We start from the raw sequence: 17806 nt of genomic DNA, 5'->3' as shown, positions 1-17806 counted from the left end.
AGATAGACCAGGGTCAGAATAAGAAACTCATTAATATTAATTAGGTTTCAAATGAATCTTAGAATCTTGAAATTATTCTTATTCTATTAACTATTAGAAAATGTAAGTACTTTTTAAAATGAGTGACACAGATTCTAATTGCTTATTCTTTCCAAGAGTAGATGGTGTTTATTCATTGAGAAATCTTTGTTGAACTTCGAAAGTAAGCAAACCTGCTTTGAGGGAACATAACTTGGGAAGAAGGTGGAAATAAGTTGAAGGGATCTTTTGCCATCCAGACTTGGGAAGTGGGAACCAGTAGGAATTGGATGGAGAGTTGAGGGTGAAGTTGGTGATATTGGAGCAAGGAAAAGGAAAGGGCTGAGTGGATAAAAATAAATGGGGTTGTGATAGAAATGAGAAATTGGTGAGAGTAATAGGAGACAGGAAGAATGGGTGGAAAAGAATCTGTTGAGGGTCACACTTTCCCTACTCATCCCCTGAATCCAGTTGGAACACATCAAAGCTGTGGTGGGTTTTTTCGCTACCATGCTTTCATGTCATCCCATCTAAAAGAAAATGAACAACAAAGGACAGTGAAAATACTTGTAAGTATTGGCTTTCATTGCTGCAGGATGTCCCAAAGCAAGTGAATTGCTGTATAATGTGCAGAAGTACAGCAGGTAACCTCTGCAAAGCTTGGTTTGGAAAAGCAGAGAAATAAAAACAATCAGATGTCTTTATTGGCTAAGACACAAACGTTGGTCAAGAGATAAGATTTGACCAAGATACCAGGAGATCTCCCCTTCTCTTTGATGTGGGTAAATGCTCCCATGGCATTAAGTGGGCAGTTTAGATCTCATCTGAAACATGGCAATTCCAATAGTCTCATGCTCACTTCAATGCATCATGCATTGGTTTGCACTTTGTCTCCAAATCTTAACTCAATATGTTGAGTTTTTGATTCATGGTTTATATATCAATGTCTGACACTTAAGATGATCTTATTACATAGTATTTATGAAAATCTGTGAACTTCATTTAAGAAGGAATCTGTTGTAGATTAAGGTACTTATGCGCAGTGGAGTTAATTTATCAACTCTAATTGGCAGGCATTGCCTCCATTATGGCAAATATCTGAGTGTTCTTTGTTGATAATTAGATACTTAACACAATTTTTATCCTCTTGATCAGGATTTTCAGCTGCCTTATTTATAGTTGATCATAAACTTTCTGGCTGCCTAATGTCAAGTTGGGTTGTTCCAATATTGATTACACTGCTGCTTGGCACTTGATTCATTTATTGATTTTGGCTGTATAAATATGATTATTTCTGCTGTAAAGTTGTTGGTTATTCCATTAATTGACCAGATTTTATTGAATTTATTGGTTCCCACTTAGCTACAGTGTAGTGTTCTTCTATATCCTTTGTCATTTGGTCTGTAATTTGTGTCATTGATTTGTGACATCAGTGTTCTTAGTAGTTGAGTGGTTCAGTAAGCAAAACACATCTACTCAAGTTTAAAGCATTTTAAATTTCCCACCACTGAAGCCACAAGGCATGGGCCACAGTTTGCCAGGTTATCTTGCCTGTAACTTGCCTCTATCTTTTCGTATGTTGGCATTTTTTTCATTTATATCCTTTGCTGTTTTTGATTATTGTTTTTGTATTTTTGGGTGGGAAGTGGTGGGTGGCATGGTGTACTAGGGAAGAAAATTTCTTCAAGAGCAAGTTTTTGTTATACCTCGGCAAAGAAGATTTAACATGCACCATGCAGTACATCACTTGTTATTTTCGTTGCTTAGAATTGAGATATTTTTTACCCATCATTCCCTCTTTAGTTCATTTTCTGCTAACTGCATGCTGTTTTAGATTTGTAGCGCTGTCCAAAGCAACAGAAGTTGTTTTAGCCATCCAAACTTTTCTATTATTCGATTAGATCATGGCTGATCTGTATCTCAATTTTATTTACCTGCCAGTGACCCATATTCTACCTTACCCTTCCTTACAAAATTATATTGACCCCAATCATGAAAGTCTGAATTCATCCAGCATTCACAGCATGTCGGGGAGAGAATTCCAGGTTGCACTAAATAATATTCCTGGGGCAGGATTTTTTAGTTGGTGAGATGCTTTGTCTCCTGAAGAGACTGAGGAGCATTAATTTGCTAGAGGTGTGACTTTCCTTCACTTGTCCTGCCTCAATCTGACAGTTTTGCAATCCTAGTAGCAGTAGTGGCCACAGCTTCAAGTATGAGCAATCCTGAAATTCCAAGTCGTGAGTCCAGGACCGGATAAGTGTGGTGAACAGGAGCCAAGGAGAGTGCAATGGGGACCTTGATGAAGAGGAAGCACCTACATGGAAAGAAAGGCCTTGAGGGAGGCCTGAACTGTAATCTGCTAGGAATACGCTTTCTCTTGCACACTATTCATGCAGCCAATCCTCCTAGTTTAACCCTGGTATCGTTCGGGTAAATTGTTGTGGCAGTCCTGCCTAACGTCAATGCATCCGTATTCGGGCAATGTCATGTTGAATGAAGTACTCAATATTTCATTAGCCTATTGCTTTTTGCACTTGTCCACGAGCATTTAATGATTTGTGTACAACTTAAGAGCACTGTTCCTCTGCAGTTCCTAGTTTCTCACCACTTGGAAATGCTCTTGTGTGGCTTCCTGGATTTTCACTTCACATTGAACTGCATTTGATAGTTTTCTCCATTTGCTTAATACCCATATTCTGTTTATTGCTTGTAATCCCAACAACTTTCTGCTAGCAACATTGAAGTCTTCTAATAGCAATGCAGTTTTATATTTATTTTCTCTAATTCAAATTCATCTCACTACTATGGACTTTGCTCCAGCAATGTGAAAATTGTCTTTTGAGTGTAAATTTATTTCCCAATACTTTTTTGAGTATCATGTATAATACTTGGTAATAGTTGGCTAGATGTTCACACTAATGTAGCTGGAGGTCAGAGTCTTCAGAAGAAATCAGAACAATAGCAGAACTCTATAAGTCTTTAGCCAGCAAGCTTATTTTATTCCACACTTTTAAGATGGCACCTAGAAGAAGGAAAGAACAGGAGGACTTCGAGTACAGGTGAGAGTGGTGCACAGTGAGACCAGATGAATAATTGCAGTAGTTGAACGGCCCACACATCCATTAGTTCTCGACCTAACGGACCTGTTCTTTGCCATACTTAAAAGGCAATCAGGCAAGTAAAAGCAATAGAACAATTTAAAAAGATGATAGGAAGTTTGGGGGGGAGTGAAAATCAGAAGAAATATTTAAGAATTCATAAAATCTCTACAGTGCAGAAGGAGGCCATTTGGCCCATCAGGCCTGCACCAACCACAATCCCATCCAGGCCCTACCCTCATAACCCCGCGTAACCTTGCTAATCCTGTTGAAAATAAGGGGCAATTTAACATGGCCAATCCACCTAACCTGCATTTCTTTGGCATATGGGAGGAAACCGGAGCACCTGGAGGAAGCCCACGCAAACACAGGGAGAACATGCAAACTTCACACACTGAATGAGGCCAGAATTGAATCCAGGTCCCTGGCACTGAGGCAGCAGTGCTAACCGCTGTGCCGCCCCAATCATTTACAACAGGTCAAAAGTGAAATTTCAGTGCAGTTTTGAATCCTTCAAACTTCTGAAGGTCCCACTTATCATAATCTTTCACAGAGCTACAACAATGTTACACCTACAGGTATGTATTTCACAAAGTTTTGGCTTTTTTCACTATTGTGTTAATGATTTGATTTCAGTGGTAATAGTTAAATAGACACAATCAGCAGATATTTCATGTTTCTTTAACAAAAATAAACTTTATTCATCAAAAATAATTCAAGTTAAACATCAACTTTATAAAAATTTGTGCTATTTACTTCCACTAGAGTTCCCTTAAAAAATCTTTTAACAGTCATTCACTTTCCTGGGACCAATTCAAAAGGTATATCCCAGCTCTGTGGCATTCACTTGAGTTCTCTTTGATGCTTCAGCTATTCTCATACAAAATTTCACTAGGGTCCTTCTGTTAGCTTTCGGCTTCTTCCAACTTCTTCACTGACCTCAAAAGCCTGGATTCCACAGTGCTAGTTTTATCTTAACTACAACTCCTGTGCAGTAATTTTAAACACCATAGGTGCTATAACTACCCAAGACCCAAAGCTGACAGTCTAGCTGCTTCTCCAAACATTAATCAGACCTGCCTGATGGCTGTGCTGCAAATAAAACACAAATTAACTGCTTCCTAATTACTTTCCACAATTCTGGGAGGCCACAAGAATAACTTAATTCTATACTGGAAATAATGTAAAATGTCATGTCACCAGTTTTTTGCTAAGAAGCCCACTTGCTGTTCTATTACTTTTCTATTATTTTTCTAACTGTTAACCTTTAGGTGACTCCCACCCTGTTGCCGGTAACAAACTCCCAAACTTGTTTGAATTGTATTCTCCCCAGCGTTGCTCGTCAGTTTCTCAACCAGATTCTCCACAGTCAACACTTTATTTCCCAAAACTAAAAGTAGCATTCTAAAACATACAAACCGTGAACTAGTCATTGTTAACTGGTCATCAGCTATCTCATCTTGAATATGTAAGATTAATAGCTCTCACTGCCTGAGCTCCTTTTATGCATAGTTATTGTCTTCTGTGGTGGAAAATGCAAATTGCTGTCCTTGTCAAGAGCTGAAATTTGTTTGAATTAGTCAGATGTAGAAAATGCTACTGTCCTTCGTGTTTGATGCCACTAATTTGTCCACACCACAGACATTGGAAAACTAGATGCTTTTGGTGAAAAGTCATTGCAACATGTCCTACAGTAGGTATTGTAGGGCTGGGTATCACATCAGGACTTTGAGCTTGGTGGAGTGAAATCTGTTTTTAAGCAGTTAGGGGTCTAAATTTAAAATGTTAAACAGCAGATGGAGCTATAGGCATGTTTTAAGCGTAGGGTTAACAAGCTTCAGAACACTGACTTGATGGACAATTTGTTATTTTACAAAGATTCATTACAGTGCCACCTATTGATGCTTTGAACCCTAACAGGTGAACTGGTATATCTTAGCATATGAATGCTTATAGAAAATACTTTGAATAGAATGCATGACCCACATTCCAAATTTTTGTATAATGTATGTTATTGTTATTGAGCTTCACATTCTTGGGAGCATTGCAACAAAACAAGATGATAAGGAGGATTGACAGAATAGGCATGGAGAGGATATTCCTTCACTCATAGGGCAATATAGCAGATTTAATACAGAAATTGAGAAATTTCTTCTTACAAAGATCATAAGTCTGGAATTCACTGTCCAGAGCATGGTGGATACTTGGGCTTTGAGTGAATCTAAGAAAGACATGGGCACATTTTTAATTAGTAAGGGTTTGAAGAGTTATGATGAAAAGACAGGTAAGTGGAGTTGAGGTAAAGTCAGCCATGATCGTATTAAATGGCAGAGCAGGCTCAAGGGGCTGACCACCTATTCCTGCTCTGTGCAATATCATTAGAGATATTGACTTCTACTGTGATGCAAGATCTATGATGGGAATGGTGTGAGAGTTAGATTTTGAAGGTGGTGCCTAATTTAAATAAAACATTTTGGCTACCTGGCTGTCCTTTGGGAGTGAAAATTTGGCAGCAGTTGCCCATTGCTGGGGATCTGTGGGAATATTTTTGAGAGGACAGATACATTGGAGTGGGGCTTCCTTGTGACTGGGAGGAGACTGGGGCTTGGGCGATTGTAACAAAAACAGATAAATGCTGGAAAACTCAGCATATCTGACAGCATCTGTGGAGAGAGAATAGAGCCAGTGTTTCACCTTTAGATGACCTTTTGTCTTGAAATGTTGGCTGTATTCTTGCTCCAAAGCTGTCAGACCTGCTGAGATTTTCCAGCATTTTTCTGTTTTGTTTCAGGTTCCAGCATCCACAGTATTTTGCATTTATCTTGGGTTATTGTGGTGCTGTTGCCCTTTAAAGGTTGATTCCCTGAAAGGATCATGTGACCCACTGGTCCAATTGGGAGCAGAATTGCAGTTCCATTTAGTTTTCCCTGGGCTTGTTCCTGGTGTCGGAGTTTTGTGCCTGTGGAGTTGAGACTGTTTCCCTTGTTCTGTAATGTTCATAGTTATTCTGTTAATAAACCTTTAGTTAGTTTACCAGAATTCGAACCTCTCCTTGCTTGAGTAGGTTTGACCCTGATTGGCAGGTTAATTAGGCCACTGCCTGCTTTTAACCACAGTCTCCTCAATGCTAAGAGCACAGGATGGAGGCAGGATTTTCGTTTTCAAGCTGTTGAAATAACTTTTCCCTGCTCAGGGAAGTCAGTGTGTGAATCTTCCATGCCATTGTCCAGGGACTTGGAGACATGCTATGAAAGTTCCTTGTGATTTTGTTTTTTGTATCTTTTTTTCTTGTCTTTTTAGAATTTTCTGCTTGCTTTTGAATTTTTCATTCTTCTCACTTTTTGAATAACGTAGCAGGAATAGATTATTTTAATTTTGGAATTGGGTAAACAAAAAGCACTGGTGACATAGATGGAAACATTGTAAAAATAGTAGGTGGCTGGCAGAATTTGGAGCTGGAGTGGTTGGAATTGTGACCTGCTGCCAAACAACAGCAGCAGAAATGGGTGGGCTCTTATGAAGAGTTGTTTGTTGGATACCTGTAAATGCAAGGCCTGGACAGTGCATTGGAATGTGGTAGGAACTAAGGTTGGGAACAGGTAAGTCAGACTGAGAGCATTGGTGATTAAAAGAAACAAGTCTTATCCACTTACACCCTGCATATCATTGGTACCGTGTTGCTCAAGTCAAGACAAAATAATTTAACAAGTGGTCTTAAGCATTAAGTAGACAATTGAGATTGTTTTTAAACTGCTTATCATGTTTTTTTCAATGTGTTAAGCCAGTATTAATTGCCCTTCCTTAATTTTCTTTTCAAGGAGATGATAAGATGCCTTCCTGATCAACTGCAATCCAAGTAGTACAGATATGTCCACAGAATTATGGCGCAGGAGACTCATTGCTCCATCGTATCTGCATCAGCTCTCCAAACTTTGGCTTGGTGCCATTTCCCTGTCTTATCCCCGTACCGATACACATTATTTCTTCCAAATAATCATCTAATGCCTCTTAAATGCCTCGATTGAACCAGCTTCCTCCAACTTCCAGACCCGAACCGCTTAAGTTTTACTTGCACCATTTTTGCTTCTTTGCAAATTCTGTGACCTCATTCTTCCTCCTTTTATAAGGAGGAACAGTTTCTCCCCATCTGATCTGTTCAAATCCCCCACCTCCCCCCTTTATGATTTTGAACATCTCTATTCAATCTCCAAGGAAAATAATCCCAACCCCTCAAATCTATCCTCATAACTGATGTTTTTGAACCATTCTTATAACCCTCTCTCTAATGCATTTGCATCCTTCCTATAATGTGGCGCTCAGAACTGTATACAATATCAATATTCCAGCTGAGGTCTGCTCGTGTCTTGTACAAGTTCAGCATTATCTCTTTTTATTTTTGTACTCTGTGCTCCAATTAACAAAGCCCAGAATACTAAAATGCTCTCTGCAGTTCACCTATCCTGCCACTTTATGATATATGCACGTATACACCCAAGTCCCTCATGCCATTGCACCCCTTGTTTTATATTCTCTCCATGTTTATCTTAACAAAATGCATCAATTAATTTTTTAAAAAATTGTGCTTCTCCGCAGTGAACTTCATCTGCACATACCTGCGTTCTGTCAATTTGTATATGCCCTTTTGAAGTCCTGCACTGTCCTCTTCGCAGTTTACAATACTTTCCAAGTTTTGTATCATCTGCAATCTCTGAAACTGTCCCCTGCACCCATGATCTAAATCATTCATAATTATTACAAAAAGCGTGAGTTCCAATACCAACTCCTGGTGAGCACCACTACACCCCCAGCCTAGAAAATATCTATTGACATTACATTGTTTCCTTTTATTCCAGCCAATTTTGTATCCATGTTGCTTCTGTCCCTTTTATTCCATGACTCATAACTTTTCTCAAGTGACTTTGTGCACTTGGGCTTTCAGAAGACTTTCAATACAATGTCAATAGCATTCCCCCTCATTGACTCTACCATCAAAATAGTCCAAGTTAGTTAAACATGATTTTCCCTTGAAATCCAAGCTGGCTCTTCCTAATAACCCATATTTTTCCACATAACTGCTAATTCAATCCAGAATAATTATTTCTGGAAGCTCAACTAGTGATTAGCTGACTGGCCTGTAATTGAGGCTACCCTTACAACCTTTTTTAAACAAGGGTTTAATATTTGCAATTCTCCAGCCCTCTGACACTTCCCTGGAGTCCAGAGAAGACTGCATTTTATGGCCAGCACACCTCTAATTTCTTTCTTTCTTTCTTTCTTTCTTTCTTTCTTTCTTTCTTCCTTCAGTACCATTGGTTGCATCTCATCTGGTCCCAGTGCATTGTTAGCGGCCAGTACCGACAATCTACTCAACACTTCATCCTTCTTCCTTATAAATTTTGAATCTGCTAGGGATAGAATTTCATCGACTGTCGCTGGGTAGCATCTATCTCCTTGGTAATGACAGGTGCAAAGCATTCATTTAATACATCAACCATACCCTCTACCTCTGCGCTCAATGACATCTTCTACCTAATTCCTATTAGGAGCATAACCAAAGTACTGTTAGAGGAGTGAGTTCTAGATTTTGACTTAGTGAAGGAACAGTGATTAGAATCCCATGTCATAATGGTGTGCCCTTAAGATGGGAATGTATAGCTGGTGGTGATTCCTCAAATCTATTGCCCTTGTTCTTCAAGGTGGTAGAGGTTGAAAGATGCCATCAAAGGAACCTTGGCAGTTCTTAGAACTATCTCATAGTGCACACTGACCACAGGTAGTGATAGTGGTGAGAATAAATGTTTAATGCAGTGGATAAGATGTCTGTCGAGAAGGTTGCTTTGCCCTGGATAATGTCAAGCTTTGAATGTTGCTGAAACTGCAATCATTTGGGAAAATGGAGAATATTACATCACACTCGTGACTTGTGCCTTGTAGATGGTGAACAATTTTAGAGAATCAGGTAGTGAATTGAATACATAACCTGCTATTCTAGACACTATTTTATGATTAGTCCAGTTTTGGGTCATTGACATGAGGGATTCTGTGGTAATACCAATGTATGTCAAGAGGCAGCAGTTAGACTCTTGTTGGAGATGGTCATTGTGTGACATACCAGAATGTTCCTTGCCACTTAGCTGAAACCTGATTGCCCAGGGCTTGCTGCTTCTGGGCATGAATAACCTCACTGAGGAACTATGAATTGTATTGAATACTGTCCTCATCAGTGAATGTTCCCACTTCTGGCCATATGATCGAGGAAAGGTCATTTGAAGTAGCTAATGAGGATTAAACCTAGGATATTGTGCTCAGCAGTATCTGCAGCGATGAATTGTATCCCTTGCAATAAAGCTCAACATGCCATTTTCTGCCTAAATTGCCTGCTGTGCCTGCCGATGTTGTTCCTTCTATGAAAACATCTAAATCTGAGCATCAGCAATTAAAAGTTTTACTTTTTAAACAAAAAATTATTTCGTACTACCAAGTGAATAACCTCTGTCTTCCCTACGTTACGCTTGTCACATGTTGTCCACTCACTTAACTATCTGTATCTCTATGTAACATCCTTGTGACCTCCTTGCAGCTTGCATTCCCGTCTAGCTTTGTATTGTCAGCAAACCTGGCTATATTACCCTTTCATTGCCCAGGTCATTAATACAGTTGTAAACAGCTTGATGCCTCAGCACTGATCCTTGTTACAACCTTCAAAACCTGAAAATGCCTGTGATCCCTACTCTGATTAATGTATGGGAAGCAATCTTTCCAAAAGAACACCAGTTTAAAGTTCATCAGGTTTATTTGGTAGCACAAATCACCAGCTTTCCTGGTCCTACTGCTTCATCAGGTGAGTGGGATTTCAGTTCACAAGCTGGGCGTATAAAGACACAAACTTAATTTACAAAATAATGATTGGAATCCAAGTCTTTACAGGTAATCAAGTCTCAAAGGTACAGACAATGTGAGTGGAGAGGGGGTTAAGCACAGATTAAAGAGATGTGTATTGTCTCCAGCCAGGACAGTTAGTGAGCTTTTGCAAGCCCAGGCAAGTCATGGGGGTTACAAATAGTGTGACATGAGCCCGAGGTCACGGTTGAGGCCGTCCTCATGTGCAGGACATGGCTAACAGTCTCTGCTCAGTGATTCTGCATTGGGTGTCATGAAGGCTGCCTTGGAGAACGCTTACCCGAAGATCAGAGCCCGAATGCCCATGACCACTGAAGTGTTCCCCAACTGGAAGAGAACAGTCTTGCTGGGTGATTGTCGAGCGGTGTTCATCCGTTGTCGTAGTGTCTGCATGGTCTCCCCAATGTACCATGCCTCGGGACACCCTTTCTTGCAACGTATTAGATAGACAATGTTGGCTGAGTTGCAAGAGTATGTACCGTGTACACCTGCTGGATAGTGTTCTCACGTGAGATGATAGCATCTGTGTCGATGATCTGGCACATCCGGCAGAGGTTGCTGTGGCAGGGTTGTGTGGTGTCATGGTCATTGTTCTCCTGAAGGCTAGGTAGTTTGCTGTGGACAGTGGACTGTTTGAGGTTGTGCAGTTGCATGAAGGCAAGAAGTGGAGGTGTGGGGATGGCCTTGGTGAGATATTTGTCTTCATCAATGACGTTGAAGGCTCCAAAGATATCGTAACTTCTCCGCTCCAGGGAAGTACTGGATGACGAAGGGTACTCTGTCCACTGTATCACGTATTTGTCTTCTGAGGAGGCCAGTGCAGTTTTTCGCTGTGGCGCATTGGAACTGTCGATCAGTGAGTCGAGCGCCATATCCTGTTCTTATGAGGGCATCTTTCAGCACCTGAAGTTGTTTGTAGCGATGCTCCTCATCTGAGCAGATCCTGTGTATACGGCGGGCTTGTCTGTCAGAGATAGCTTCTTTAATGTGTTTTAGGGTGGAAGCTGAAGAAGTGGAGCATCGTAAGGTTATCTGTGGGCTTGCAGTACAGTGAAGTGCTGAGGTGATCGTCCTTGATGTTCCAACGGACTCATTGATCGACAGTTCCAGTGCGCCACAGGGAAAAACTGCACCGACCTCCTCAGAAGACAAACATAGGACACGGTGGACAGAGTACCCTTCGTCGTGCAGTACTTCCCTGGAGCGGAGAAACTATGACATCTTCTCCAGAGCCTTCAACGTGTCATTGATGAAGACAAACTTCTAGCCAAGGCCATCCCCATACCCTCACTTCTTGCCTTCAAACAACCGTACAACCTCAAACAGACCATTGTTCGCAGCAAACTACCCAGCCTTCAGGAGAACAGTGAGAACACCACGCAACCCTGCCACAGCAACCTTTGCAAGATATGCCGGATCATCGACACGGATGCCATCATCTCATGTGAAAACACCATCCACCGGGTACATGATACATACACTTGCAACTTGGCCAACATTGTCTACCTAAAACACTGCAGGAAAGGATGTCCTGACGCATGGTACGTTGGGGAGACCGTGCAGATGCTATGACAACGGATGAATGAACACTGCCCAACAATCACCTACGCAAGACTGTTCCGTTCCTGTTGGTGAACACTTCAGCGTTCACGGGCATTCGGCTTCTGATCTTCAGGTAAGTGTTCTCCGAAGTGGCCTTCACGACACATGACAACGTAGAGTCACTGAGCAGAGACTGTTAGCCAAGTTCTGCATGCATGAGGATGGCCTCAACCAGGATCTTGGGTTCACGTCACACATGTAACCTCCATGATTTTCCTGGGCTTGTAAAATCTCACTAACTGTCCTGGCTGGAGACGCTGCACATCTCTAACCTGTGCTTAACCCTTTCCACTCATTGTACCTTTTTAAGACTTTATTATCTGTAAAGACTTGCATTCCAACCATTATTTTATAAATTGAGTTTGTGTCTTTATATGCCCTGTTTGTTACCAGAGCTCCTAATCACCTGATAAAGGAGCTGTGCTCCAAAAGCTAGTGGCTTGTGCTACCAAAAATCAACCTGTTGGACTTTAACCTGGTGTTGAGACTTCTTACTGTGTTTACCCCAGTCCAATGCCAGCATCTCTACATCAAAGCAATCTTTCATGCTCAATACTAAATCACATTATTCTCGATCTTTGTGTATCGCCCTTGTTTCTTTCAAAATTTTCCACTCAATTCTAAAACTGGTTATCATCTCCTAAGTATGTGCTGTTATTTACTGCAACCCATGTTTGATTTCAGCCCTGGTTACAGCACTGTACTGGCCCTACTCGTGACAAGTGGCATTCCTGTGGCACTTATGTCAGCAGTTTTTGGCTCACTTGACTACACAATTCTCTACTAAGGTCTGTCCTCCACTGTCTAATTCGGTGCCATTGCCCTTGCTTCGTTTGCCTGGTCATGAAACAGCATTTCCAGCATAATTTTTCTTCCAATCTTGCAGCATTACTCCCAGATTCATTCTTGACTCCGTTGATGACTTTTCATTGAAATATACACGGACAACACTCAATTCTATCATGCTGTCATCTTTCTCGAGTCCCTGGAAATGAACAGGGTGGACTTCGGTCATCAGCTGAACCTTGAGGGCCCAGGGAAGCACCAGCAAACCCCTTAGCATAGAGGGGCAACACATTGTCTCCACTGCCCCCCCCCCCCCCCAATCACAACCACCACCCAAATATTGGGTCACCCCTCCACCTGCAGACAACTCCTCAGGCCATGTGTTTTGACAGTGCCAATGATGCACTTGCCCCTGGCCTGGAGCCTTGGCATTATGGAGGTAGGTTGGGTGCCCCAAGGGTACTGGGGTCTGGTGGGCGCAAGCTGGGAGCAAGGAGTTAACTTTGCTACTGTGTTCTCTGAGATAGAGGTCTCCTCGTTGGACTATCTCTGATAGATCTGAAGATCACGCTGATCAACATCTTCATTCCTGTCTGTCAGCTGTGAAAATTTGAAGTAGCCTGTTCATTCTAATCACCATGATGCCTGAACAGCAGTCAGGCTATCAAATTGCAATAGCGCTCCATTCTGGAGCAGAGGTTTCCCTTTTTGTCAGAAGCCACAAGTGTCAGCAGGCCTCTGAAGTCCTCTGACAGAGGACGTGTCTGTTTTGCTGCGGCAGGGGGGTTCCTTTCTCTGCTTATGTTCACTTGGAATATTGGCATCATAGAACCTTTTCACGCTTTTAAATTAAAATTAAATTTAAATTAATCTAGTCATAATCCGCAGTATAATCAGGGTTGTTTCTCTGCTTCATATGCTGACGTTGCCCTCATTCATTATTACTTCTAGACTTGACTATTCCAATAAACATGTGGCTAGTCTCCCAAATTTACCTGTTGTAAACTTGAAGTCATCCAAAACTCAGGTGCCCATGTCTATATTTGCACCAAGTACAATTCACTTATAACCCTTGGGCTAACTGACCTACTTTGTTTCCTGGTCAAGCAATGTCTTGCATGTAAAGATTTGATCGTTGTTTTCAAATTCCTACATGACCACCTTCCTCCCTTCCTTCTTGAGTCCTATTACTCCTGAACGTTCCTGATTTTAATTGTTCCACGTTGGTGGCTTCAGTTGCTGAAGACCTTGCCTCTGGAATTCCTTCTCTGTATAGGCGCCTTCCTTTACATTCCTTATCTACCTCTGAGCAAGCTGACCTAATGGCTTCTTATGTGATTTGGTGTCACTTTATTTCATTATGCTCCTATGAAGCACCTTGGGATGCTTTATTATAGTAAAGATGCTATGTTATGTCTTGGTTACCTTACTGCAATTTCTGGTGTACTGAAATTATTCAATTCCTTGACTCATCTCAGCAAGATACTGAGCTAATCTTATTGGTAATTATTGTAGGTGTGGTAAGTCTGAAATAATTAAGTATTTATACTATTAGTGTCCTGAGGTCTTGGCCTAATGTTAGTTGTACTTAAATTATAGCAGAAAGGTAGTGTTAAAGCATACTTTAAATTTGCTCATTCGTTTTGCTATTTTTCTTTCAGGAGAAAAGAGTACACAGATTTACAGTTTAGAAGAAGTAGTCCAGCAGAATCTGAAGTGAAGTAACTGGTCCTGTTTATAGGGTGGATAAAACTAACTAATCTTCAAATCTGATCTTTGCTAATATCAATACTGTGTTGATCCTTAAGACTGGGCTACATTATTATTGTTGGTCTTGCCATGTAGCACTTTTGATCATGTAAAACTAAAATCCATTTTCCTACTGGAAGCACTAATAAGTGTGTTCTTGGTCACATTCCAGTTGAATCACTCTTATATCTACTTGATTGACAGTAGACCCACTTTGTATTTCTCTGACATGTTTCAGTTCTGATGTACAAACTTAGGATTAGTATGTCCTAATATTGTAATTTATCTTGTAAGTTCTGATATTAGCTGTAATAGCAAAGCATAATTGGTTTATGAATGTCATATAAACCACAAGGTTAAATTATTTCCTTATTACAGTTTGCCTTTTTTATTACGTAAAGTCTGAGTTAACTGAAAATGCTAATGACAGTTAAAAGTAATGGTAAAATTGCCTCGCTTGTGATGCTTTCATATTTTCAGGAGAATGTAATTATTTTTGAGCCCCAAAGCTAAATTATAAGAAAATGTAAAATCCTGATGTACATTTGTGTTGAAATGCTAGTTCAAACAAGCCTTTGTAACAAAATACTGGAGACATGCAGTATGTCAGTCAGCATTTGTGGGGGGAACAGCCATTTGCTTCACATTTCGTTTTTATTTCAGATTTGTGATATTCTTCTCTTCATAAAGCTTTTTGTTTGATTTCCAGAGAGAAATATAGTGATGTCAGCTTGCTGATGAGCAATACTTGCAATACACTAATTTAAAAATTCATATCTTTAAGCAGCTACAGAAAAGTTAAAATGAAGCTTTACCATAACTGTAGGTAATATAGATTTTATCATCGTGGTATAAGATATCACATACTGTAGTAGAATTTCAATTATTTGTTAGGCAAGGAAAATGTGCATCAGTATTTGGGGATGTTCTTCTGACCAAATATTGAGATTTCACTACATATCATGTGATTCTGATCCTGTATTTTATATCCACACCATTTTATACGGATGAACTGACTTTTGCCTTTATAGGGCTAAATAGTTAAACAATCACTTCAGCCCTCATTTAAATCTCAGTTCTGTCCAACATTTTTAACATATTCTCTTTTACAGTGTCTTATAGTTTCACAAGAAAAGCAATTGAACTGTGACCCACAGTAATGTAATGGGTCTATTTTTAATATGTTGGAATTACATCTTTTTTAATTTAGCCACTGTAAACTAATAACGGCTTTGCTCACAAATGAAACTAGAGGCTACAAGCAGCTTGCATTTTACAGAGTATGTGTCCAAAGTTAAGTTGCTCGCACCATTTTCTTTTTGTTGAGTTGGAATTTCTTTACTTCTACTCATCTAACCATTATCTATTTTGTAAATTCTGGGCTGCCCTGTCTATAAATCGTGTTTTGAATGCTTTGCACTGCCTGAATTACCAGAATCTTAGAATTAAAGATTTTTTCTTTCAGTGAAAAGCCATCTTGCACAGATTTTTAATCCAGTTTAATTAATACCCATCTTCAAAGTTCCTAATTTTAACTAAACTCTTTGCTTCTGACTTGCCCATCTAATTCAGGTAATGTTTAATTGGTTTCAATGTTTAAAATTGATTTTCTTTAAAGCAAACATTCAAGGAAAAATATTTGGTTTGAATATTATTTTTAGATAAAATGGTGAACCTGCAGTGAACTGAATATTGGAGTTTTCTGCTCCATAAAATATAGGTTAATTCGAGCTTGTGTTTTAACCATGCTGGACCTTGTTTGGTAATCTGGCACCAACTTGGGCTTGTGATTAATATTGTGACACCAAAACCAAAATCATTTTTGTGTATAGAACATATTAAATGACAATTCCAATTTTAACTTGAATTAGGGATCACATTTTCCAGAGCTTAGCAGGGTCAGTACTTCCTTCATTTATCTAGTAAAAATCAATGAAAAATATAAACTTCTATAAGATTTGAAAAAAAAATCTCAAACTTGGTTAGTAAAGAAACTTTAAAACATTGCGTAAAACTAAAACAAGCCACCTTCCATATTGATAAAAATAAGTTGTCATGAAGACAACAAATTTTGTAGGTTTAAGATATATGTATGAAGTTTTATTTGTTTCTTGTCTTGAGTTGAAATGTCAAATGAATGTCATTGTTTGCAAAAGCTTTTCATGTTTAAAATATAAATGACTCCGTTTTACAAATTTTTCATACTTCTGTGAATTTTGTGTACCTTTTGTTGGCCTTTTTTATCTGAAACATGTTTATCTGAAACCTGTATGTTCTTGAGTGTATTTCTGTCCTATTTAGATATTTTTGACCCATTGTAATGAGTTAGAGTGGCAGCAACAGTAGATTATCCTGTCTAAGTATATTGGCTTGAAGATGATTCTGTTTATTCAACTATGAAAACTTACTTCTGAATAAAGTACTGCATTAAAGTTTGAGTAAATGTTTTGGAAATGCTTTAATACTAAACTGGAGAGATACCTTCCCCTGGCAAATCGAGGGCTATTTCCCTCAAGTTTGCAGAGAACCAGTGGAATTATTGCATTTGTGGCTTTTAACATGTCACCCTCAGTTTGATCTGTTTAGTCTTTGAAGAAAGGAAGGTTTTTCTTGGGTGGGGTGGTGGGGAGCCAGAGGGATGGGGAGTCTAAAGTTAGTTGAGGCATGACTGGTTTTGTAAATACTGCACATATGCAGGGAGCATTTGGTTCCATTGGTGTTCTTGCTGTTACAGCAAAGCAACTGAAATAAATAGAAACTTAATAAATGATTGTCATTCCATGGGGGATATCACTAGCACTATACATTTTGTATGGAAAATTGAGTACTCCTGATTTCAACAATTTCCCAGTACTGAAAGGTTCCCCAGTCAGAGAGGCTTGTTGATGCTCACCTGTAGTTCCCACTATCATTAGAATTTCATGAGTATCTTTTGAACCCCCTCAAGGTGTTGACACAACCCCTGGAATATTATTTAGGTCCCTCAATGACTAACCCAATTTACCCTTTTACAGAGAACTAAAATAGAATTGAGTTTTAGGGAAAACATGGGGCTGTATTTTCACCAAGTTGGGAGTACTCCAGAGATAATTTTAGAAAGAAAATATGGGCAGGACATTTATGTGGAAATGTCACCACCATTTACGGACAATACAGCTTCCTCTGTTAGAGGAAAAATGAAGTAGGGGCCAGGTACAAAACAAAATCTGGGCCATTTGAAAATAATTTTGAGGTTAAACAAACCCGACTTGCTATTTCAATCGTCTTAACCCATTGTGTGACTCTCAAATTTGTGAGAGAATGGTCTTGGTAGGTGGATAATGTTGAAGTGCCATGATTTGTCATCCATTAAAGTGATTCTTTTTGACAAGAAGAATATGTGGCAACAATATAAAAAGGGAGAAACTCTAAAGGAGGCACAGGAACAAAGGAAAGGGCCCTTGGTGAATATGCCATTGAATATGGCAGGTTATGTTGAGAGCGTAGCTTAGATTTTACTAATGGAGGAATTAAATAGGTGCATTGAGTACAAGAGTATGGAATCATATTGCACTAGTATAGAACATTAGTTAGGTCTCATCTGCATACTCCATCCCGTTCTGGGTGCCATCCTTGAGGAAGGATGTCAAGGTATTGAAGAGAACACCAGC

At 39.6% G+C, this 17806-nt stretch overlaps 1 protein-coding gene across 1 annotated transcript in view; it reads left to right on the top strand.

Moving 5' to 3' along the window:
* The window catches only part of dazl (deleted in azoospermia-like), a 144233-nt gene extending 130106 nt beyond the window's left edge, over window positions 1-14127 (top strand). The window contains exons 12-13 of the mRNA XM_080214642.1: window positions 5283-5403; window positions 14069-14127. Of these exons, the coding sequence (XP_080070768.1) occupies window positions 5283-5403; window positions 14069-14127 (180 nt within the window). The remainder of the gene's footprint in view (window positions 1-5282; window positions 5404-14068) is intronic.
* Window positions 14128-17806: the final 3679 nt, after the last annotated feature.

This window comes from Carcharhinus amblyrhynchos, chromosome 2, assembly GCF_965287045.1.
Source record: "Carcharhinus amblyrhynchos chromosome 2, sCarAmb.v2.hapA, whole genome shotgun sequence".
Taxonomy (NCBI): Eukaryota; Metazoa; Chordata; class Chondrichthyes; order Carcharhiniformes; family Carcharhinidae; genus Carcharhinus; species Carcharhinus amblyrhynchos.
Note: the sequence above shows the minus strand (reverse complement) of the source record. Positions and strands in the feature narration are given on the sequence as shown.